Genomic DNA, 22,814 nt, shown 5'->3' with positions numbered 1-22,814 from the left:
ATTGCTTAATGCTGCAAATACCCTTCTTGAAAACCAACAGAAATAGCGTTTACTGTATCCAAATAAGAAATAAGAAAGGCAACTTGGATGAATTCTCCCGTGCTCCTAGAGACCAAATTAACTGGGGAAAAAAAAGTCTAAAATGGAGCTCCTCACATTCTTCCCCGCTCCCTCAACCATATCACCTATGGAGATTCAATAATACAATTTTTTTTTTTTTCTACCAATGTCAAACTACAGAGGTCACGATGGAATGAAGAAAACCTGTAACCAATAATTACAGAAGAACGTTTGTCATAATATGAGAAAGAAGAACAGAAACAAGTAAATATAAAAGTCAGTAATTCAGAGTATTCAAACATTCCTGCAACTTTCCCCACTAACAAATACTGTTTACACACCAGTAGATGCATAAATGTTGAAGATGTGTCAAAAAGAGAAATAAATGTAGGAAAGGCTAACTACAGAGATTATCCATATTGTCAGCGTTCAATAATCTTGAAGAAAAAAAGAATTTGTACATGCTTAAGAAATTATTGCAGTAACTGCTATGAAGAGAAGACTAGTACAATCTAACAGGAAGGAGTAGCTTTACAGGAACTGTTTATCTCCTTACTGAAAAAAGCCCACAGAAACATTTAGGTCTTTTATTAAAACAGCTCAAAATGAAGTAGTCAAGAGTAAGTAAACATCTGATCAATTTCTGAAGTTTCTTACCTCAAAGCCCGACTAAGCTTTTCATAATTCATTGTGGGTTTGTTTTTGCGCTGCCCCCATTTTTGTGCAACCAGTTCGGGTTGATTCAATTTAAACTCTCCTTCATCACCAACCCAAGAAATACAGTCCCGAGCATCTTTGTCAGTGAGAAGTTCTAATAAAAACTGCCATAATTGGATCTGGCCATTGTTTCCTGTCAAAATAGGAACAAGATCCACTTCAAGTAGTCCTTTTTCATTTTCTCACCGAAGCAATAAGTTTTCAACCAACAGATTAAAGCAAACCAACACAGAACATACAATGGAAAGAGAACCTGCATTTAGTTAATTCCATCTTCTCTACAACAAAAGAAATGCTTTCCTGCAAAGTTCTTGTATCAATCTACACAAAAAGAAACTCAGTAATATGAAAACTAAGACTTCTCATAAACTTGTTCCTAGAACTTAAGAACAAAATTACCTAACAGTACAAATAATCACTTACTTAAAGCACACATCTACTCTGAAATAAAACAGATTAAGCATGATTTGCTTCAGGCATAAATATATACATGCAATAGAGTATATATTTTTTTAATAATCACTTTTCACTGTTTTTTTACATGTAATATTAAAAATAGGGAAAAAAGACCCATGTTACACAGTTTAAGTCAATATATCACCTTGCACGTACAATCAATCCTTAAGATTTCTTTTTAACTCAACTATTTGCAGTTAAATTACTAAATTCTCAATCAGATATGAACAGTAGACATAATTCTTAAAGGGAGAAACAGAGTATTTTCCACTGATGTCAGATGACAAATTCTGGGCCTAAAAACCCTGAATGACAACAATGGACTCTCATGCAGAATTTCAAAAAAGGAAAATGTAAGAGCATGGAGAATTACGGATTTAAAACAGCAATTCACAGAAGTGGAGAATATCAAAGCAAGAATGACAGTATGAGATAACCAACCTGACAAGTTCGCATATGCTTGTGATATCTTTTCTAGATACAGTGCCTTTTTGTATCTATGTGTATTTTTTTTTCTAAAAACCTTGCAACCAGAGTGACAAAGACATGTCCTATAAAACTGTAATTCAACTTAATGAGTGGGTACCACATTTGCATTTAAAAATAACACAGACAATACCTGTTCTGTTCCCAGGGGAACTTCTATCTTCCCCTGAGATCCTCGGAGCTCTCTGTACTTTAGCTGCCTTTGCACTGCTATTTATTACTTTAATGGTGGTTGGGGTAGCAGGCTGTACGGATGCTGGAATAATGTGCACAGCTGTAAAGCAGAAAACATTGCAGAACATCAATTATAAATAGCCAGGCAGAGAAACATCAGATGCATAGGCATATATTATTTATTGTCTATATGACAACAGACAAAGCTAGGGTTTTTTTTAAACGTTCACTAAAAAGATGCACACTGTTGAAACCACAACACTAAGAATTTAAAGAATTTTTACCACTTCTATTAGAAAATGTGTTTTAAGACTTGTAGAAGAGATGGCATGTTGTAGATAAAACATTAGCTTTAGTCTACTATTATGTGTTTTACAGATTTTCAGAATAAACTCATGCCTTTGATTTCATTTTTATGCTGTTCCCATGTGATTTACCTTAATGCACTCTTCTCTACAGTCACTGTGCAATCCTTCATGTCTGCTATTCAAACAGCAATGAAGACTGGAGGATTTGAATGTCCCATTCTAGGTGAATTTAACTAGACACAAACTCAGGATGCTGTACATGTCTATTTAATACACAAGCTGCTCACAAGTCCTCTGAAAATTCATTAATTTTAATAATTTATATCACCATATTACATCTAAAAGGAGTTTCTAATATTTTTCTATTACTTTCCAAGCAAGTCCTCTCTTTCACACATGCCTTCACTTTTTTCTTTTTTAATAGTTTTTTTTTCCCCAATAAAAGCATTATAACTTACCCATTCATTAAAACAATATATAACATGAAATGCCAAAACATCAAAACCTCAGAACTTACCCTTGAGATCTTATTTCAATAGAGGAAATCTATCATCCAAAATGTAAGTTAGAAACTTTCAAACTTCAAGACATACAACATCTTTCAACTAGTAAAGAGATACTAACAAATCAAATGCTTCACTTCGAATGTTAGAATACACCCTCCTCCTCTCAATGAAGAAAGCTACACTGTCTAGTGACTTTCTTACTGTTGTACCATTATAATGCTGTACATCAAACAGCACAGAATCATGGTGTCAAATTTGAAGCAGTTAAGTGTATTAACTAACTTCTGGCAGAAATACTTACGCTGATCAATAGTAACAGTTGCTATTTCTCCAGAGTGTTCTTGGCTAGCCAACACGTCTGCAGATCGGAAAGAAAGAGTTTTTACTCAAAACATTAGCTTCAAGCTTACCTTTATCATCATTTGAAAATCAAAAAATTTCATACTTCACAGAGGGGAAAAGAGCCCAACATTTTCTATCAGTTTGGAAAAAACATGCATAGCTCATGGTCTTGTGGGTAAGCAGAAACATTTAATGCTTTATCATTTTTTTTTAGAAATAAGTATGTCAATAGTGAATTTCTAGGTGCATTCTATATACCTTAAAGCTGTTAGGTATATAATGTAAAATGTGACAGAAGTAGTTTTTAGTCTGCCAATTTATATGTAAGTATGGTAAGTCTGAAAGCAATTTATACACGTAGAAATGCATCACTTATCAGTCACGCTGTGCACAGTCTAATGATTTAACTGCCTATGCTTAATGGTCTTCAATTCTATGTGAGGCAGAGATGCACACTAAATAACTTGTTATTAATATTTAAGTATAAAATTCTCAAATTCAGGAGATGCAGCAACTAAAAATCTTAATAAAAAACACAAAGGACTTATCAATCCATATTTCATCCATATTAGTTATGCAGTTTAATGAACAATAGGGAAACTGCTTATCACACAGACATGCTTACTAATACCTCATGTTATTTTGTGCTGATGCCCTCATTTTTAATGCTAATATTAAAGAGAGGAAAAACAGCTACTTTCAACTAGTTTTAAGAATAAATAAGAGAAAAGGGTGAGTTAAGTAAGATCAGTTACAGAAAAATCCCATACACTTTCGAAGAAGTTCCAAGTGACTCCACAGAATCTCCCCACGTGGGACTCGCTGGAAGAAGTCTTCTTGAGTGAGGCTGCAGAGTTCCCGCCCAGGAATGCTGAGTGCATTAAGGTCGATGTCTGACATGCTGAACTCCTTCATCACCCACACCACCCAGTGGAGAACTTGGTCTGTTGACCACTGCACAGGGTCTGGAAAACAAAGAAATCAAACTGCAATACATCCATTACAAACTGCAAGGCTCCTTCTCAATGAGGTTACAGAAGTACTCCTTACCGTAACTTCAAAAAAATGAAATATAAGTGGCCACTGAGCCATGGGATTCAAAGTGTAACCTAGAGATCATCAGAATCATAGAACCACAAGGTTGGAAAGGACCTACAAAATCATCCAGTCCAACTGTACTCCCATTACCATTGCTACCACAAGCACTAAACCATATCTCGTAGCTCCTCATACAGATGCCTCTTGAACACTGCCATCTCCCTGGGCAGGCCATTCCAGCACCTGACAACTCTTTGAGAGAAAGAGTTCTTCCTTATGTCTAACCTAAACCTCTTCTGGTACGACTTGCAGCTATTTCCTTGGGTCCTGTTCGTTGGCTTGGGAGAAGAGGCCAAATCCCTCTTCACCACAACCTCCCTCCAGGAAGTTGTAGAGTGCAATAGGGTCTCCCCTGAGCCTCCTCTTCTCCAGACTAAACAATCCCAGCTCCCTCAGCTACTCCTCATAAGATTTGGGCTCCAGACCCCTCACCAGTTTCGTTGCCTTCTCTGGGCATGTTCCAGGGCCTCAGTATCTTTCTTGTAGTGAGGGGCCCAAAACTGAACGCAGTACTCGAGGTGCAGCCTCACCAGTGCTGAGTATAAGGGATGATTACCTCCCTGCTCCTGCTGGCCACACTATTTCTAATGCAGGCCAGGATGTTGTTGGCCTTCTTGGCCACCTGGGCACACTGTCGGCTCACATTCAGCCAAGCATCAACACCCCCAGGTCCCTTTCCTCTTCACAGTCATTTTCCTATACAACCTTTAAAGTTTTTTGTTTTGTTTTTTATTTTTTAAAGCCTGTTTCTAGGCCAGTCGGTGCTTACATTCAAGATTCAATTACAGTATGTTTTCAACTATGCATTTATTTTAAGACAAGTTATTGTATAACATCAAGGAGAGGCATGGTTTTTATGACTCAATTTGATTTGATGGAAAAACACCAATGAAAAGGTACGGTTTGGCAGGAAAAGACAAAAAAGGGATTTTCCTTAGGAAAAAAATCTTTCACATCTCAACTATCCACAACACTTCTCAATACACAAAATTATTTTTTCTTTTTTTTCCACAGTACTTCAGTGAGCACCTCTCACACCAAGATGCTCTTCTGCTAATACACTGATAAGTGTGCGATAATGCTGAAATACTAAATTCTACATTCATTCATTATTATTCCAGTTTCTAAGAATATTTAAAATCACAGTTGTGCCGAGTTTGGCTGGGATGAAATTAAATTTCTCCACAACAGCCTATGCGTTGCAGCGTTTTAGATCCAATTCATTGCAGGTTGAATCTCTGCCACATGACAGGCCTAGTTGTCTCCCCCCATCATACCCCCTCCACAGGAAGCCAGTGGAGAAGTGAGAAGAAAGAGGAGCTGCTGCTCAATTAAGAAAAAAAACCAAACAAAACGTTGACTTCTTTGACTCCCTGATCCCCATCCATAAGCTCATCTGTCAACTGGAAAGCCCAGGAGTGATTAACAAGACTTGCTCACTATTTAACAGCCCCATATGGCCAGTGCGAAAAGCCAATGGAGAATGGAGGCTGACAGTGGACAGTCTTGGCCTGAACAAAGTTCACTACTGTTGAGTGCTACTGCATCTAACATGCAAGAACTTCAATATGATCTCGAATCAAACGCAGCCAGGTGGTAAACCACAACTGATATTGCCAATGCACTCTTTTCCATCCCTTTACCAGCAGAGTGCAGGCCAGAGTTCATCTTTACTTGGAACTGTCTGCCCCAGGGGTGGAAACACAGCCCAATCATCTGCCACTGGCTATTCCAGACCACACAGGAACAGAGTGGAGTTCTTGAGCGCCTGCAGTACATTGATGACATTATCATGTGGGGCAAAACAGCAAAATTTTCAAGAAAGGGAAGAAAATAATAGCAAAACCAGCTTGCAGAAGGATTTGTATTAAGTGAAGTAATGTCAAGGGACCTGCACAGGAAATCCAGTTCCTAGGAATAAAATGGCAAGACAGACATTTTCATATCCCAGTGGATGCATCAACAAAATCAAAGTTATGTCCCTGTCAACTAGTAAGAAGGAAGCAATCTCTCCTAGGTGTTGCGGGTTTCTGTAGAATACATATCCCCGATTATAGGCTCAATGTAAGCCCTCTATCAAGAGGCACAGAAGAAGAATGATTTTGCATGGGGCCCTGAACAACAATAAGCTTTTGAACAAAGTAAACAGGAGACAGCCTGTGCAGGAGCCCTGGAACCAGTCCAGACAGGACACAATGAAAAAAAATTGCTCTACACTGCAACTGGGGAGAAGGGTCCCACCTGAAGCCTTTGGCAAAGGACACCAGGGGAGAGCCAAGGTCGACCCCTTTGGTTTTGGAAGTGAGGATACAGAGGATCTGAAGAGCATTATGTTCCAATTGAAAAAAATATATATATTAGCAGCACATGAAGGGGTTCAAACTGCTTCAGAAGTTGGTACAGAAGCACAGCTCCTTTTAGCACCTTGACTACCAGTGCTAAACTGGATGTTCAAAGAGAATGTCCCATCTACACACCATGCTACTGATGCTACTTGGAGTAAGCAGATTGCACTCATCACACAATGGGCTCAGATGGGAAACTTGAATCATCCAAAATTTTTGGGAAGTAGGGCATCAGGTTTCTAAAGCACTGAACCTCATGGTCAAACTTGCCAGGATTTTGTACATTTTCTCTACAGGCCTGCATGGAGGAAGCAAAGTTTTCTTCATATTCTCAAAGGGTGGTAATCCAACTAACTCACACAGGGTCTCTCATTATCTTTCCATTTCATTGCCGCCAATGTATTGGCAAAAACTGCTGGTGCGGTTCATGTGAACTTCCACCATATAACTGGCAAACACCTATTTCTCTTGGAATCGCAGATCCCCTTCCCTTGAACAGTGTTGAACAGGGCTTGATAGATGTAAGCCAGGTCCTAAATAATTTGTGCCTCCTTACAGCTACAACCTTCCTCTCTGAAATACTTCCTTAAACATTCAGGGCACTACAGGTGTTCAGGAGCGAAGCTCAATGACACCAGGGGTGCCCACTTCTCTAAGTTCTCTCCTAAATTCCTTCCCACTCCCTGCCACTCAATATTATCCAGCTTTGGCGCAGATCCCTGACCAATATTAATAAGAAGAAGCACATACGGGTAACATGACAATATAATTATGCCAGTTTGGACATTCCAGATGTGCAAAAATTTCAAGGGGAAGAAAAGGAGATGTATGGGAGGACAGGAAGTGGAAGAAGTGGAATCATTAACAACACCTGAAGTGTAATTTGTAATGCTCAAATCATGCCATGCTGTATACAAGCACCAGTTCAGTGTCCTCACCAGTGATCTTAAACTATCATATACACACACATATATACACACACACAGCCCAGAAAGAGTGATTTCCTTAAAAGAGCTCCAGTAGGTTTTAAGTAACACAACTTGAAGCACAACTGTGTGCACTCCCTTGAAAAACTGTGTTAAAAGGGAGAAAAATCACTTTTTTTTCTTCTTTAGCAAACAGCAACAATTTGGCATGGTGCCAAAATTTGTTTGAAACTGCAATGCAGATCCAACAGATTTCTTACTTCAATTACTATCGTGCCCCACATTGGGTGGGAATTTACTATCTCAGGTTGAATCTTTGCTGCATATGTTATGATACGGAATAGTTATGGAAAAAGTATATTTGAGTGTCATGATTTAAGTGTGGGATAATGTTGAAATAATTTTACATTAACTCAACATTATCCCAGTTTCTAAACTATTTAAAATCACAGTTGTACTGAGTTTGGCTGGGATGGAATTAATTTTCTCCACAGCAGTCTTCTGTTGCTGTGTTTTGGATTTGTAACCAAGTTAAGTGTTGACAACAGACTGACATTTTAGCAACTGCTAAGCAGAACTTATGGTGCATTGAGGCCTTCTCTTTCTGACTCAGCTTCCCCAGTGAGTAGGTACGGGTGGGCAACTGACTGGTAAAGGACACAGCTAAGATAACTGACTCCAACAGTCCAGATCACTGGCCTGAGGCTAATTGAATGAGGTTCAACAAAGACCAAGTGCTGGGTCCTGCAGTTTTGATCACAACACCACCACAAAAACTACAGGCTTGGGGCAGAGTGGATGGAAATCTGTGCAGAAGAAAAGAATCTGTGGTTATTAGTCAACAGCCAGCTCAACATGAGTTAGCAGTATGCCCAGATGCTAACAGCACCCTGGCTCGTATCAGAAAAAGAATAACCAGCAGAAGTAGGGAGGTGATTACACCTCTGTATCCAGCACTGGTGAGGTCACACCTTGAGCACTGTGTTCTGCTCTGGGTCCCTCATTAAAGAAAGATATTGAGGCCCTGGAATGTATCCAGAGGAGGACAAGAAAGCTGGCAATGGGTCTGAGGAGCAGCTGAGGGAGCTGGGATCGTTCAGCCTGGCAAAGAGAAGGCTCTGGGGAGAACTCATAGCTCACTACAACCATTTGAGAGGAGGTTGTGGAGAGGTGGGGGTTGTCTCTTCTCCCAGGTAACTGATGCGATAGGAGGTAATGGTCTAAAGTTGTACCAGGGAAGGCACAGGTTGGACGTTAGGAAAAATTTCTTCTCTTTCAGAAAGAGTGGCAAGGCATTGGAACAGGCTTGCCCAGTTCCAGGGAAGTGAAGTCACTGTTCCTGGAGATGTTTAAGCAGCGTGTGGATGTGGGACTGAGAGATATGGTTAGTGGGAATGGTGGGAACACACTGATGGTTGGACTAGGTGATCTTAGAGTCTTTCACAACCTTGTAGATTCTATGAACAGACTAAGGAGATATTTTTAAATTATACGCTAAATAAAACTTTAAAAAGCAAAAAAAAAAAAACCAACCCAAAGCTTTCTAAGTTTATAAATATTAACTAGGAACAATAATTTCTATTTTGCTTAATAAAAGACAGTAACATTGCATCATTTCTCATCAACGCTACCAAAAACCATATACTGTAATCCTCTGGGAAAAGCCACACCAAAGGGATCTTACCTTTAGAATCTTATTATAAATCACAATTAAATACCATAAAAAGTCTGCTAATTTGTTCCCTTTGAATGTGATTGCAGGGCAACACGGATCATTATTTTCCCTGACCAGATTCTATTGTTTTCAGGGTTTCTGCAACCCCCTTTCATGGCTTTGTTTCTCATACGAATTAATACTTTCATTCTTCCTAGGAACCCTTATTACAGTACTAAACTTCTGGATTTCATTAACAGAAATGCCTTTAACAGCTGAGAAATTGCAGTTTCTGGCAAAACCCACCAAAACATATCACAGAAGGGAAAGCCACAACATTCTGAAGGTCTGCTAAAAGCTAATTTTCCATCTGCAGCAAAACAGAGAAGCCCACCAGGACAAAGACATCAAATCCTTCCAGGTGGTGATTTTTTACTGATTGGACTTGACTTTTAACACCAACACATCAGGTCTTTTAAAAAGATCCAAGAAATATTTTAAATGAGTAATTTCAGAGAACTTCACAGAACCAAATCTCACAACTCTCTAAAGGAAACTTGCCTCTTTTTCCATTTTTTAATATACATATCTAGAAATATTTGAAAAGGTTTTACTGGGGACTCTGTAAGAACTTTAACATTCTCAGAAAATTTGGACTATATATCATATCATATCATATCAGAATATCTGACACACTTTATCAGAACTTTACAGTGCTTCACTTCAAGTATCTACGCTGGGAACTAAACACTGGCAAATAAACATTAATATTCTTGGACTAGATGATCCTGTAAGTCCTTTTCAACCTTGCGATTCTATGATTCTTAATACAAGGATTTCTGCTGTAGTAAACTAGTAGATTCTCCTGGAAAATCTGCACTCCCATGACACAAAAGACATTCAACTTCCACAGTCACAGTTGTGGGTCTTAAGGTTTTACTTAAAGCAATAGAACTATTAAAGCTTAGTAACAACATGGTTTTAAATAACTTTCTATTTATTTTTTCAGCATGCTCATGGAAGAGCATGCTGAAAAATATCTGCTCTCATAACGCATTATATCTTCGCAAACATTCTGCATCAAGTCCTTGACTACCAACAGACAGAGGGTGATAAAAGCTATTTTGGAAATATTTGCCAATGAGAACAATTAAAAGGCATCAAAAGACCATTGCTTTAGGTATCAAAAATATGTTTAAATACTGGCAAGATACTACAAAGACATGTAACTACACTGGAATTTTTAAGCACTTCAAACTTCCCATTCCAAATACCCTCTCGTTCTGCAGTTGTGCTTACAGAGTACAGCCTCATATACTGAACGTGCCTCAAACCGTACTCAAACAGTACATTTCATTCACCAAGTCAGAACATGCAGCTCAGCCAGATAATCTCCAGAGCATGATAAAGGTCAAAAAAACTACAGTTTCAGGTCAATCCACTGCAGGCATTCAGAGGTGCTTTTTCTACGGTAAGAATAAACTAGCAACCTGCTTAGTATCAACATTAATTCAGAAGAGGTGATGATTTACAAAGTCTTTATATTCATCTCTGAATTTTCTTTCTCCCCCCTTGCGTTGAAGCCAAGCATGGCTTTCCATGCAACTCATGAAACAATTTGTTTCGGTACATTCAGAAGCAACCCCCACCAACTACTGAGTATAATTCAATTTCAGATATATGAGAAGAGCTTTATCATTAACAAATGCATTTTTATGGAGGAGGAAGAAAATTGCTTTCTAAACACTCACTGTAAAGGAAGTACTAGAACAAAAAGCATCATTTTAATAGAAATATTAGAAGCACTGATTCTACTTATCTCTGCATAAGATAAGGCTAAATAGATCTGCATTGCACTTATCCATAAGATGCCTATGAGCTATCAGAGCACTTGAATTACAGAACCCAAGTTAATTATCATTTATAAAAAAATAGGCCTCCTGCCCTAAAACAAACAGAAGAAACAGCCTCCACCTCCCTAACCCAACACATGTGCAGTTTACCATCAGGCATTATTACCATATGGTATTCCAAGGCGCTCCTGCTCCTTTCTGTAGTCTTCCAATGCTGCAGCCCATCGTGTCACCTGTTCAGAGGTCTCATCTGAAATGGTTGTAATGTGTTTTGTTCCATCTAAGGTTATCACTTGAGCTTCCTCAACAAGGTGAGCTTCGGCCTCTGCGTGATGAGCATCTGGATCAATTACTACCTCCACAGTTTCCACAGGCTTCACGATTTCAAGGATATTTAACTTGGGGTCTGTCCCTAGGTATAGATCAAATGAAGAAAAATTAAGGATAATTAATTAGTGTTAGCATATTTTGGAAAGTAGCGTTATACAAAAGAACCGTCAATGAATTTCTGAAGGTGTCCTTAAATGAGAATTACCTCAGAAGTAAGTGAATACAAATTTGTCCCACTTTCTTTCCCCAATATTGCAGTTTTATATTCTGGCACACATCAAAATATTTGTTCTTTAAGAAATATACTGAGAAAAACAAAAACAAACAAACAAGCCATAAGCATCTGCTGCCTTCCTCCAACCAACACAGATTATTTCCAACGTTTACAGTTTTTCCCCCACTGTCTCTCAAGTCTACACAGGAGCAAACCTTTTCTCCCACTTCAAAAAACAGTGCATTTAACAGTAAGTTGAAACAAGACTAAAAAAGTTCAGATTTTCAGCTTTATCAATCTTTTTGTTTCTTTTCATTCTGTCATGATTACTGTCAGAATGTAAGATACTAGACCACAGAGTGGGAAGATATTTTGCAATGTGAAATTAAGGAAGTAGAAATAGTGTTTGACAACTAGTAAATTGCTGAGGGTTCAACAAGGGGAAAACTATCCTATCTGATACCTCAAACACAGACTCTGCATCAGCAGTCATTACCAACTTGATTAATACCCCATCTCAGTAGTAGTTGACTTAGAGTTCTCATCCAAAGAAAACAGCTAATAGTGGTCCCAGCCCTTCATATTTATTTTCAATTTACAACTTCTACTCTAGTTATAATCTAGTAATACACAAAACACACAAACACTCTTCACAGAGATGGAACTGTCACTCATCTAGACAAAAACCTTCTGCCTGCTTTAGTACTTGACCTGGTATGATTAACTGCTCACCCTTAACGAAAGCTTCATACTCCCGGTAACTATTTGATCCAGATTTTTTTTTTCCCATTTTGAAATTGATATGAAGTTTCATAAGACATTTTGAAACTTCATATCATCAGTTTATGACAATTGTTTTAACTGGTACTACATATAAGCACAGTAAACAGTGAAAAATACCTCCTGAAACCATATGACCATCCATTTACAGCTAGAAAGAGAAGAGTATTGGGTTTGTTCACAAACACTCAAATAGAGCCAGATGGCCCATAAAGCAGACAAATATAACTGCTTACCTTGCCTAGATACTACTTGTACACTGAGTTGCACTGTTCCATCTGTTTTCACTCCTTGATCAAAAAGGCTTCGATCTGGGTCCAGCTTGATAAAAACAAAAGTATTATATATATATATATTAGTTACAAAGTTATAACAACAGTTATACTAACATATTGTGAAGCCTGCAGAAACACGTGGGAGGGGAATTTTCTCAAATACTGTGTTGTCTATGCATCTGAATACCATAAAAATCTTTCTGCTTTATCCAAACACAAAACAAGATCGTACTCTCAGAAGTTCAAACAGCAACAAACGATATGGGCTACCTCATGAGTTTTTGCTTAGACAGTGTTGTCATTGTACTCAATCTTCTTTCACCTGTGGTTGGGTAAGGAGAGTGTCACCCCCCAACTCACAAACCATAATGCCACAAGTTTTATTATTCACTCATACAGAATTTATGTGTACACGTTAAATGCTTTTATGATAAGGAAGTAGTTGTAAAATTAAACTCTACATTGCAGTGTACAAAATAAAGCAGGAAATTTCATGATGAAAGAAAAGGATGAAGTATAAACCTCTCTGCTAAGAGTTTAAATCTTCTATAACCTTGCAATTTACCTGGATATCTTGTAGACAAATTTCATGTGCATCCAAGGAACACAGCAGTCTGGGTTCCAGTAATTTCTTAAGATTTCCAATTGGTTCATTGATGTCAATAGCTTGATTCACAAATTCTGCTGTGGTGTAGGTTTGCTCAACAATGCTTTAAGTACCAAATGAACACAATAAATCATTACCTATATGTTAGTACAGCTCACACAATACAGTAGTTATAGAACAGATTTTTTAGAAGTTAGAAATAAACTACATAAAAAACTGTATATGAAATCTTAAAACCATTCAGATAAACTATTTGGGTACAGTGGATTACCAAACTTAATCCTGATGATTTTACAGCTAACTTTTTTTTTTAAGCTGTATCACAGTTCAAAAGATAAGCTAAATATTAATATTATTTTCAAACCTGAGTTTTCAATATATTAAGTTACAATCAGCTTATTATATACCGTTAACCTTCACATTGAGTAAACTAATTCTGACTGCCTTGCATGCAATGTGTTTAAAAGATTCACGTTAAAAGTCAAATACAAAAACTTAACATGTGGGTTACAAAGAACGAAAAAAAAAATCCCCTCTTTTACAGATTAACTGTCCATGTCTTGGAACTAACCAGCATAATGATAAACCTACCACATGAAAAAGACAACCAAAAAGAACTGCAGCAATGCATAACCTTGAAAGAAAGTTAGTCACATATCTGGGTTGTTCTACTGCACTATTGGCATAGGCATGCAGAAATACCAGTTTAAGCAGAGGAAATCAGAAAGTAAATGGATGCAGTTCATAAGTATTAAGAATTATGTGAGGAGTTCAGAATAAGGAGAAAACTAATAACTGGTTTTCAAATAGTTCTTCAGAACAGGTTCTTAAAAGACCAGGTCACCTACTAGCCTAGGCTATTTTTTCCCCATGCTTTGATATTGTAAAAACAGTTGTGAATATTAGGAAAGAAGCTTTAAGAACTAAAAACTAGGTTGAGATAATTAAGGCAAAGTAGCCTTCTGTATCTAAAGTTTTATTGGCCTCATCAATAATACAATCACAATATACAGAATTTAATCTCTGCTTTTTTAAAAATTGGCCCTGAATAACAAGGAATGCAACAGACTGGAGAAACTAAAGGCTTATTTCAATTAAAGAAGGATATGCTGAATCTGAAACATCTGCAATAAGTACACGTAGAAATATTCCTACAGACATGAAAAGTAAAGAGAAAGCTACTGTAAATATTGTAGAAATAAAAAAATAAAATGTGGGGAAATTTAACCAACTAAGATTGAATACCGGGATATACTAGTGTCACAGACTGGAGAGCAACCCTATGGAAAGGAGTCTGAGGGTTCTGTTGGAGTCAAGTTGATTTTGACTCAGCAGTGTGCCCTGGCAACTCAAAGGTCCAACCATATCCTGGGGTACACCAGGCCAGCACTGCCAGCGAGGCATCGGAAGGAGTTGGCCCGCTCTGCTCTGTGCTTTGCAGCCCCTCCTTGAGCACTGTGGGCAACTTTGGGTGTCACAACGTAAGGAGGGCATAAAACTATCAGAGTGCCCAGAAGAGGGCAATGAAGATGGTGAAGGGACAGGAGAGCAAGAGCAGCTGAGGCCCCTCGGTGTCCGCAGCCCAGAGCAGAGGAGCTGAGGGGAGGCCTGATGGTGGCTGCAGCTCCTCACAGGGAGCGGAGGGGCAGCGCTGAGCTCTGCTCTGTGTGACAGCGACAGGGCCCGAGGGAACGGCATGGAGCTGTGTCAGGGGAGGGCAGCTGGGGGTCAGGGAAAGGATCTGCACCACACGGCGGTGGGCGTGGAACGGGCTGCACAGGGCTGTGGGCACGGCTCCGAACCTACAGTGCTCTCAGACACACGGTTTGAATTTCACATGATTCTGTGTGAAGCCCAGAGTTGGACTCAGTGCTCTTCATAGGTTCCTTCCAAATTGGGATATTCTACGATAGCACTATACTGGTTTCCAATAGCAGGTATAGTTCCATAAAAAAAAAAAACCACAAAAAAACCCACAAAAAAACACTTAATTAGATGAACAGAAAAACTGAGAGCGCACAGGCAAAATGAAGACTTTTATAACCATAAGAAAAGCTGAAAAATCTGTAGAATCAAGCAAGCAAGCACAGGAACACAGAGATGGCAGTGATCCAGTTACTTCTACCACTTTAATTTTACTACTTTCACCTAGCTAGAAAACACTTGCACTTATTTCATAATCACAGTCATCTCTGAAGCATTACACAATAACTAATAATAAACCCAGGTAACTGAACTTAGTGTGTGCAGTCACAGCTCTGAAATCAGTAAAACAAACAAAACATAAACAAATCACAGTCTAATGACTCTCAAAAGCAAAGACAGTACATACCTTTCTTCAGTACATTCCTGTTTCTCATTTCCATCAATTTCTATTTCTATCAACTCCTCTGCTTCTCTCTTAGTCATGGCTGAAATGCCTTAAGAACAGAGCTAGGAACAAAGAAGAATTCTTTTTGTAAGTCACAAACAAAACAAGCTGATTGTTTGCAACCTATCAAACATTTTTTTAAAAAACCAAATATCTAGATAGTTGTTTAAAGAAAGAGGGAAAACCAAAACCTAACACAGATTTCACAAAATAGATGACAATGCCCTGCAGAACATTTGTGGAACAGGTAAATTCAGAACTCTAAACAGAAACAAATACTGAGGCCAAAGTCTTGTTTTCTTACATACATCTCCACTTACTGACTGCTTTTGGAATAGACTAACTAAAACTTCTCATGGCTGATTTCAAGCAACTTCCTACAGTTCTTGGAAAGTTAATGCACATTTTGCCATTGAGATTTACCTATGCATTTACCATCCTCTTCACAAGAGAGGCTAGAAAGGTTTCCATCTTAGATTCATTCTTTCTCATGTTCTAAACTAAACTCATATCAACTGTTAGTAAGGAGTTTTCATTTTATCAAAATGAATAATAAACAAGCCATACATCTTTTAGAAAAATTGTTGAAAGAAATTCATGCTGTTCATCATACCACATCCTTCAAAAACTGTTATGTGAAATTAGTTGTGCTACCAGAAGAAATCATATGTTGTATCTGATATCAATCAGTGAGAAGCCACCAGGGTTGGATAAGAAGTAAACAGCACCTCATTAATAAATCACCACCAGAACCTGCTCCATTCTCATCAGACCTAGCTCCATGAAACTCTCCTAGCTGCAGGGGATGGCTACACTGAACTGCCAGTCCAAGAAGTCCAACTTCCTCTCGTCTAATCTCACATATCATCTTCACACTATATGGGGAACACTTCCGAAGAGACAAGTTTGATTAAGTCTCTGGAAGAACTGATATCTGCACTGCTACAAGTGATCTGGTTGACTATTAGGACTTTTAGAAATTAAGGATTGAGTAAATAAATGATTTATGAAAGAAAATACTCAATATTGGTAAATGCAAAATGACACATGGTGAGTAAACATTACAGTAACACACTAACTGGAACTGCATAGAATAAGGCAATATATTCTGACATTCCTGCGGGCTGGAGTCCAAATTGGCAGCTGGACTGGCACTATTCACTCCCTCTCCTAAGGGCTTTGCCTTCTTACCATTACACAGCTGCATAATGCTGGCTACATTATACTTTTGGATAGCCTGGGAAGGCAGAGGAGGAGAGCAAAGTGCAGGCATGGAAAGGGGAGGAAAGATGGTTCCACCAAGCACAAACACAAGAAAAAGAGGTGAGCAGAGTGGAAAGAAGAAGAATAACATGACCAAAACATGTGAAAACAGTAACACTTTGAGGAAGGCTAACGGAGAAAATTAGTGATGCATTCTTACACTAAAATAGAGACTCCTGATAATATTAAGAAACAGCATGCTTTAAACAAAACAAAGGATTCACACAACGTCCAATGAAAATTGCTGCTACAGGATTGCGCAGAGACTGACAGTGTGCATGTGTTCCAATGGGACAAAACTCACACAGAGCAGCTCACTGGGGCTATTAACTACAGAGATCAGAGACTGTCATGTCAAGAAACAGCCACAGACTCTCTGGAAGAAAGAAGCCTGGTTAGACATCTGGATGTCAGCTATTTATCACTAGCTAAATAATGTTAAGCAACAAGAAGAACAAAACAGAATTTGTACTCATCATCATCACTTGCATGAAGCAGGGGCAGTTCAAGGAGCTTATATACCTCACCAAACATTAGTGGAAAAAAAACTCAATGAAAGTGTTTTGTTTTAATTATATTTCCCAATCTGCCAGATTTGCAGAAGAATTGCATATGATGCTGCAAATGTGGTGGCCATACAGTAGTATAGACACAGTACAGATGATGAAATACAAATAAAATATACGTAATCAATCCCATGAAGCAGCTGGGGATTCAACAGAGGCAGCCTCTTGGGATAACAAACTGAGTGAAACTTAAAGAAGAGGTTGCACAAGAAACGTTTAGATGTTGTACTAAGGGACAAGGCTTAGTGGGAAATTATTGATGGTGGGGGTTGGTTAGACTGGATGATCTTGGAGGGCTTTTCCAACCTTGGTGATGTTATGCTCCTGCGCTCTGGAGGGTCCCACGGTTCAGCTGTTCCAGGGGGCATTAGGTACAGCCACCCCTACCGGTACTTCCATTGGTAATGCCACACGCATTCAGCGAGGCCTTTATATAAGACCCTTTGCAAGTTACCAACCAGTTTGGGTTTAAGACAGAGATGCTAGACGGGCCAAAGTCGCGCCAGTTTTCAGACGTTTTCCTTCCTAACCAAGGGACAGAAGTTCGAAAACAAACCCAGCCATGGAAAAGTAGCCGTGCAGCACGTGTCTGGAACAACACTAAGGCGATAGGTGGGACGCCGAATACCCCCGCACACTGCCGGCCAAAAGCCGTATCTGCGGCTCAAGCAATCCCCAACGAGGCTGCTCGGCCGGATGGGGGCCCGCCGTTCCGCGCCCAGCTCCGCGCCCAGCTCCGCGCCCAGCTCCGCGCCCAGCTCCGCGCCCAGCTCCGCGCCCAGCTCCGCGCCCAGCTCCGCGCCCAGCTCCGCGCCCAGCTCCGCGCCCAGCTCCGCGCCCAGCTCCGCGCCCAGCTCCGCGCCCAGCTCCGCGCCCAGCTCCGCGCCCAGCTCCGCGCCCAGCTCCGCGCCCAGCTCCGCGCCCAGCTCCGCGCCCAGCTCCGCGCCCAGCTCCGCGCCCAGCTCCGCGCCCAGCTCCGCGCCCAGCTCCGCGCCCAGCTCCGCGCCCAGCTCCGCGCCCAGCTCCGCGCCCAGCTCCGCGCCCAGCTCCGCGCCCAGCTCCTCGCCCAGCTGCGGCCGGGCCCTGCCCCGCCCGGGGAGCCGCCAGGGCCGCCATGTGCCGCTCCTTCCCGCCATCCCCGGTTCTCTCCCTGCAGCTCGCCCGCTTTCCCCCTCCTCCCCGCGGCGCCACGGCGTCGTTTGAACCCGAAACGGAAATGAGACGCGAGGCGCCGGGGAGAAACGGAAACAAAACACGGGCCGGGCCGGGCCGCCAGGCCGCGTCGCGCTCACCCACCTCCGCTGCCTTACGCGCCGGCCCCGAGCGGAGCGGCCCACGCCTCCTCCCGCCGCCCTCGCAGCGCCGCCGGCTCCCGCCGCCACCACCGCCCCGCGGAGCTCGTCGCGCGCTCGGGATTGGGCAGCGCGGCCCAGCGCGGGCCCGGGCGGGGAGGGCGCGCCGACACCGCCACCCCCCGCGCAGCCGCGGGAACTACAGCTCCCGGCGGCCCCCGCGCGCGCCTATCCGAGAGCGGAGGGGTGGGGGCGGCCGCCCCGAGCCGTTTCCTCTCACCCGGAAGCGCAGCGCCTACTTCCGGCGGTGACGGGCCGGCGGCCGTTTGTCCGTTACTCTCTCTCTCCCAGCCCGGCGGACGGTTGGTCGGGGCTGTACCGCGGACGCTGTCCCTCACGACAACTGCGCGTGGCCGTGGGGGTCCAGGTAAGGCAGAAGTAGGCCGCGCGGAGCCCCGGCATGCCTTGCGCGGGAGGGCGGGTCTCTGCGCATGCGCGCTGCGTCCCGCCCCAAGGTGACTGAGGCTCCGCAAAGGTGGGTCGGGGCTGTCGGTTTGGGTGAGAGGCGGCTTATGTTAGGGAAGGGCGTCATTTTTGGTACGTTCTATTTGCTTGTTTGATTGTTTTAAAGTAAAACGTCGGCGCCGTCATGATCCTGCATCAGATCCTGCGACTTTCTTCCCTTTTTCGCTCTGCTGTCTCCGTTCACCTGCGGAGAAACATCGGTTTCTCTGCCATTGCCTTTAATAAGGCAAAAGAGCTCGATCCGGTTCAGAAGCTCTTCCTGGACAAGATCAGGGAGTACAACACAAAAAGCAAGTAAGTACGCTGGGTTACCTTAAAGCGGATGGTAGAGGGGTTAAAAACGCTGCTCGTTGTTTGCTCTGAAACAAGTTTGCTTGCTTGCTCACAAAAAAGTGGGTTTAATTCTGCCCTGAGACCGTTGTGAAAGAGAACTCTTGCTTTCCTGCAGCACCTACTGATACTGCCACAAGTTAAAGGCTTGGCCTTATGAACCTGGCAGAAGATGTGTAAAAAAAGGCAAACAAAAAATACCCTGATGTCTTTTTTCATAAGGAGTTAAAAGGCACTGAGCACACCATGGATGGTGACTAATCTACAGAGTTACTGCTGTAACTATTTTATATGTGTATCCCCAGGAATCTTTGTGTGAGTCCAATTGAATTAAGCGTCCCTCTGCTTCTTGTTCTTTTTTTTTTTTTTTTCTTATTTAATATTCAAATCATGATCATTAATTCAGAAATAACAGAGGTACAAATCACAGTTTTGTCAAGAAGTCAAACCTGGAACAAGTGAAACTCCAGAGTCCTGCAAATCTAGATACTCAGCATGGTTTTATGTCTCCAAAGGCTGCCTCTGTAGCTCGGAATTTCATTAAGCAAAAAGCTCATTCTTTAGAACCTATTCTGAGAACCTTTAATTGTAAGGTAAGTGGCCCTTAAGGTGTGTCATATCTCAACTTTTGAAAATGTTTTGAATTTTTTGCTTTAGTTGATTGTTAAAATGGTGATCCATAAATCACTATGAAAATGTAGAACTTCCATATAAACTTTCAGAACTGAACTGTTAATTGGAACTTTTTTGTTTGTTTGTTTTTTAGGCAAGCTGGAGGGCCTGTTGATGTAGGCCCCGAGTTTCAGAAAGACATGAATGAATCACTTGCCAGGCTTCAGCGGATGTATGGAGAGGGAGATCTAACCAAGTTTCCAGAATTCAAATTTGAGGGTGAGTTAACAATGGTACTGAACTTCTGATTGGAAGAAGGGTCATGCTCACCAACTGACCTTTGCAGTCAATTCTTTTTTAGCTCTTGTTGGAACCATTATTGTCATGTAAGATGCCGTCAGTAAATAACCTTATTTTTCCAGTGAAGATGTGAACTAACTTAGATCAATGTTTAACAAGACTTGCAGTCAGTAGGCTGTCAGACCTACATTAATTAATAGTTTCACAAACACTAAGAAAAGTGCAAAATGGCCTGTTGTTTTATCAGTTTTTCTCATCTTCCCAAAGAGGTCAGCACTGCTTGTATAATGTGGATAACCAGTGCGTATCATCCAAGCTCCAGTTTGTAAACTTTATAAACTCATCCAGAAAGTCAGTGATTTCAGAATGATGAACAACTATTAATGATTACATCATGACTAAATTATATTAAAAATTCTTTTCCAGTTATTTGGAGATGATCTATGGTTAGCTGCTCTCGATTTGTATTGGAATTACAGAATAACAGAATGGCCAGGGTTGGAAGGGATCTCAAGGATCATGAATCTCCAACCCCCCTGCCACATGCAGGGCCACCAACCTCCTCATTTAATGCTAGACCAGGCTGCCCAGGGCCCCATCCGTCTGGCCTTGAACACCTCCAGGCATGGGGCATCCACAACCTCTCTGGGCAGCCTGTTCCAGTACCTCACCACTCTCTGTAAAAAATTTCCCCCTGACATCCAACCTAAATCTCCCCTCCCTCAACTTAAAACCATTTCCCCATGTCCTGCAGTTATCAACCCTTTCAAAGAAATGTTTTGAACCCATTCAAAGGAATGTTTTTATGTTACCTAGACTGAGTGTGAGAAGAATTCTTGGCATGTTTGGTTCATGTGGAATGCAAAGGGACTGCACCAACTCTCCCTTCCTTAGGACGTAAGGGCAAACTTAACCTTTGTTAATGACAGGCTCATCTAGTTGTTTCTCTTGCTTACTTAAGCAAGTACATCTCAAAATCTCTACTGCTCACAAGCAGCTTTATCTAAAGTCAGGTGGGGGTGGTAAATTGTCTTTCCCCTAAGGTGTAAGCAGCTGGTAGCTGGGACTCAGTGGGTAGCAGTGACTTGAGTCACTCACATTTCTCACTCCTCTCTTCCAGCTGCACAGCAGTTTTTCCCTTTTTTAAATTTGCTGTCCCAGAGACACACCCAGTGTCATTCATGGCTTAGCTCTGGTCAGCAGTGAGTCCCTTTCAGAGCCAGTTGGAGCTGGCTCTTACCTATCTTTGGGCTCTTCTCAGAGCTGCCCTCATTGCTACCACAGCCATTAAGCTGTGAATAGCTTAATGTTTAGTTTTCTTTGAATATGAGATGAATAGTTGTGTTTTAGGCTGGAAGAAGAAAAAACTAACATCTTTCTCGGCTTCCTTCTTTCTCCTTTAGAGCCCAACTTTGAGGAGACTCCGAAGTGATTTCTTTATATCGTCCTCCAAACAACAGCGTACATCCAACAACCGCATGAGCCTGCAGCTGGTCCTGATGCTGAATATGGCATCAGTTGTAAATTAATAAATGCAGTGTTTCAGTTTGATTTCTGAAGTGTGAACAAGTTCTCAAGCACATGGGGATTTTAGTTAGCTCTGACTCTGTGCTTCTGCAGTTACTGAGGTATCTGAATAGCATATCTCTCAACTGCTAACCCCTTTGGTAAACTGTTTCAGTGCTGAGAAGTTATAAAACTGAGTGATATATACAGAAGAAACTTTATTTTCCCCAGTTTGTAACGTTTCAAGTTTCTGCAAGAATAATTCAGAAAACAATTCTAAATTTGTAGCAAAGCCCAAGGAAGGTGATAGTTCTGCATAGGCATAAATACTTCATTTTACATCAATGAACGCATAAGTGATGCTCTTACAGGAACAACTGAAACTTGTTACTGATGTTGTAGGGAATAAACTTCAGTAACAGAACTACTGACACAAACACTTAAAGCTCTGAGGAACTATTTATTTGTAATACTTTAACATTTAGGGTCCAGCTGTTACAACTGTAGTTGTACTGGCAAGTAACATATGCGATCTACAGAAAGAGGTACTTCCTTGTAAAAGAGATGCTGTAGGCATTTTATATTAGACAATAAAACAATGCTTGAGCCTCAATTAGAAGCAGCTTTGTCCTGGCTGGATAGTGAGTTAAAGTCTGGGCAACTACTTTTGCACTTCTAGATGACTCTGTCAGACCTAACATAATGCTGACATGAGTAAGAATGAAGTCAACGTTACAGGAGAGTTTCTGCCCTTGACAATGGTGGAGGTCATCTACGAAAGTTATTTGGATAGACTATTCCAAGCTGCAAGAGTGAATCCTGTATTGCTGCATGTATACGTCACCAAAATGAGAAGTCACACAAATTGACCTGTGTATTCCATTTAGTTGCATCTTTAAGTTAAGCAGTTTTGTGGTT

General features: G+C 41.0%; 2 protein-coding genes across 5 annotated transcripts in view; one reads left to right on the top strand and one right to left on the bottom strand.

Annotated features, from left to right (window-relative positions):
- Positions 1–19,042, bottom strand: part of GABPA (GA binding protein transcription factor subunit alpha) — a 24,472-nt gene extending 5,430 nt beyond the window's left edge. The window contains exons 1-10 of one of the 3 annotated variants that reach the window (XM_090121416.1): positions 18,628–18,815; positions 17,638–17,856; positions 15,464–15,564; positions 13,090–13,234; positions 12,486–12,570; positions 11,092–11,337; positions 3,820–4,014; positions 3,009–3,065; positions 1,853–1,993; positions 718–910 (exon numbers count right to left, since the gene is read on the bottom strand). In XM_090121416.1, the coding sequence (XP_089977542.1) occupies positions 718–910; positions 1,853–1,993; positions 3,009–3,065; positions 3,820–4,014; positions 11,092–11,337; positions 12,486–12,570; positions 13,090–13,234; positions 15,464–15,540 (1,139 nt within the window). In that variant the 5' untranslated portion in view covers positions 15,541–15,564; positions 17,638–17,856; positions 18,628–18,815. Of the gene's footprint in view, positions 1–717; positions 911–1,852; positions 1,994–3,008; positions 3,066–3,819; positions 4,015–11,091; positions 11,338–12,485; positions 12,571–13,089; positions 13,235–15,463; positions 15,565–17,637; positions 17,857–18,627; positions 18,816–18,903 lie in introns of those variants that run through there. The other 2 variants (XM_031612680.2, XM_090121410.1) reach the window with 2 other exon arrangements.
- Positions 18,911–22,814, top strand: ATP5PF (ATP synthase peripheral stalk subunit F6). Of its 2 annotated transcripts, none has more exons than XM_031612677.2 (4): positions 18,911–19,050; positions 19,255–19,442; positions 20,245–20,369; positions 21,794–22,814. In XM_031612677.2, exons 2-4 carry the CDS (start codon positions 19,273–19,275, stop codon positions 21,820–21,822), a joined length of 324 nt encoding a protein of 107 aa, XP_031468537.1. In that variant the 5' UTR covers positions 18,911–19,050; positions 19,255–19,272; the 3' UTR covers positions 21,823–22,814. The 2 variants fall into 2 exon arrangements, with proteins under 2 accessions (XP_031468537.1, XP_031468539.1); XM_031612679.2 differs by lacking the exon at positions 18,911–19,050 and adding an exon at positions 19,057–19,158.

Source organism: Phasianus colchicus, chromosome 1 (genome assembly GCF_987193195.1).
Source record: "Phasianus colchicus chromosome 1, bPhaCol1.hap1.1, whole genome shotgun sequence".
Classification (NCBI taxonomy): Eukaryota; Metazoa; Chordata; class Aves; order Galliformes; family Phasianidae; genus Phasianus; species Phasianus colchicus.
The sequence above is the reverse complement of the archived record's forward strand: the minus strand, read 5'-3'. Positions and strand labels throughout refer to the sequence as shown.

What these genes read in the sequence shown, in the direction of transcription:
- ATP5PF (XM_031612677.2), top strand. Translation starts at nt 19,273, where the DNA reads ATGATCCTGCATCAGATCCTGCGACTTTCTTCCCTTTTTCGCTCTGCT. An exon ending in GAGTACAACACAAAAAGCAA is followed by an intron (nt 19,443 to 20,244) that starts GTAAGTACGCTG and finishes TTTGTTTTTTAG; the next exon opens with GCAAGCTGGAGGGCCTGTTG. An exon ending in TCCAGAATTCAAATTTGAGG is followed by an intron (nt 20,370 to 21,793) that starts GTGAGTTAACAA and finishes TTTCTCCTTTAG; the next exon opens with AGCCCAACTTTGAGGAGACT.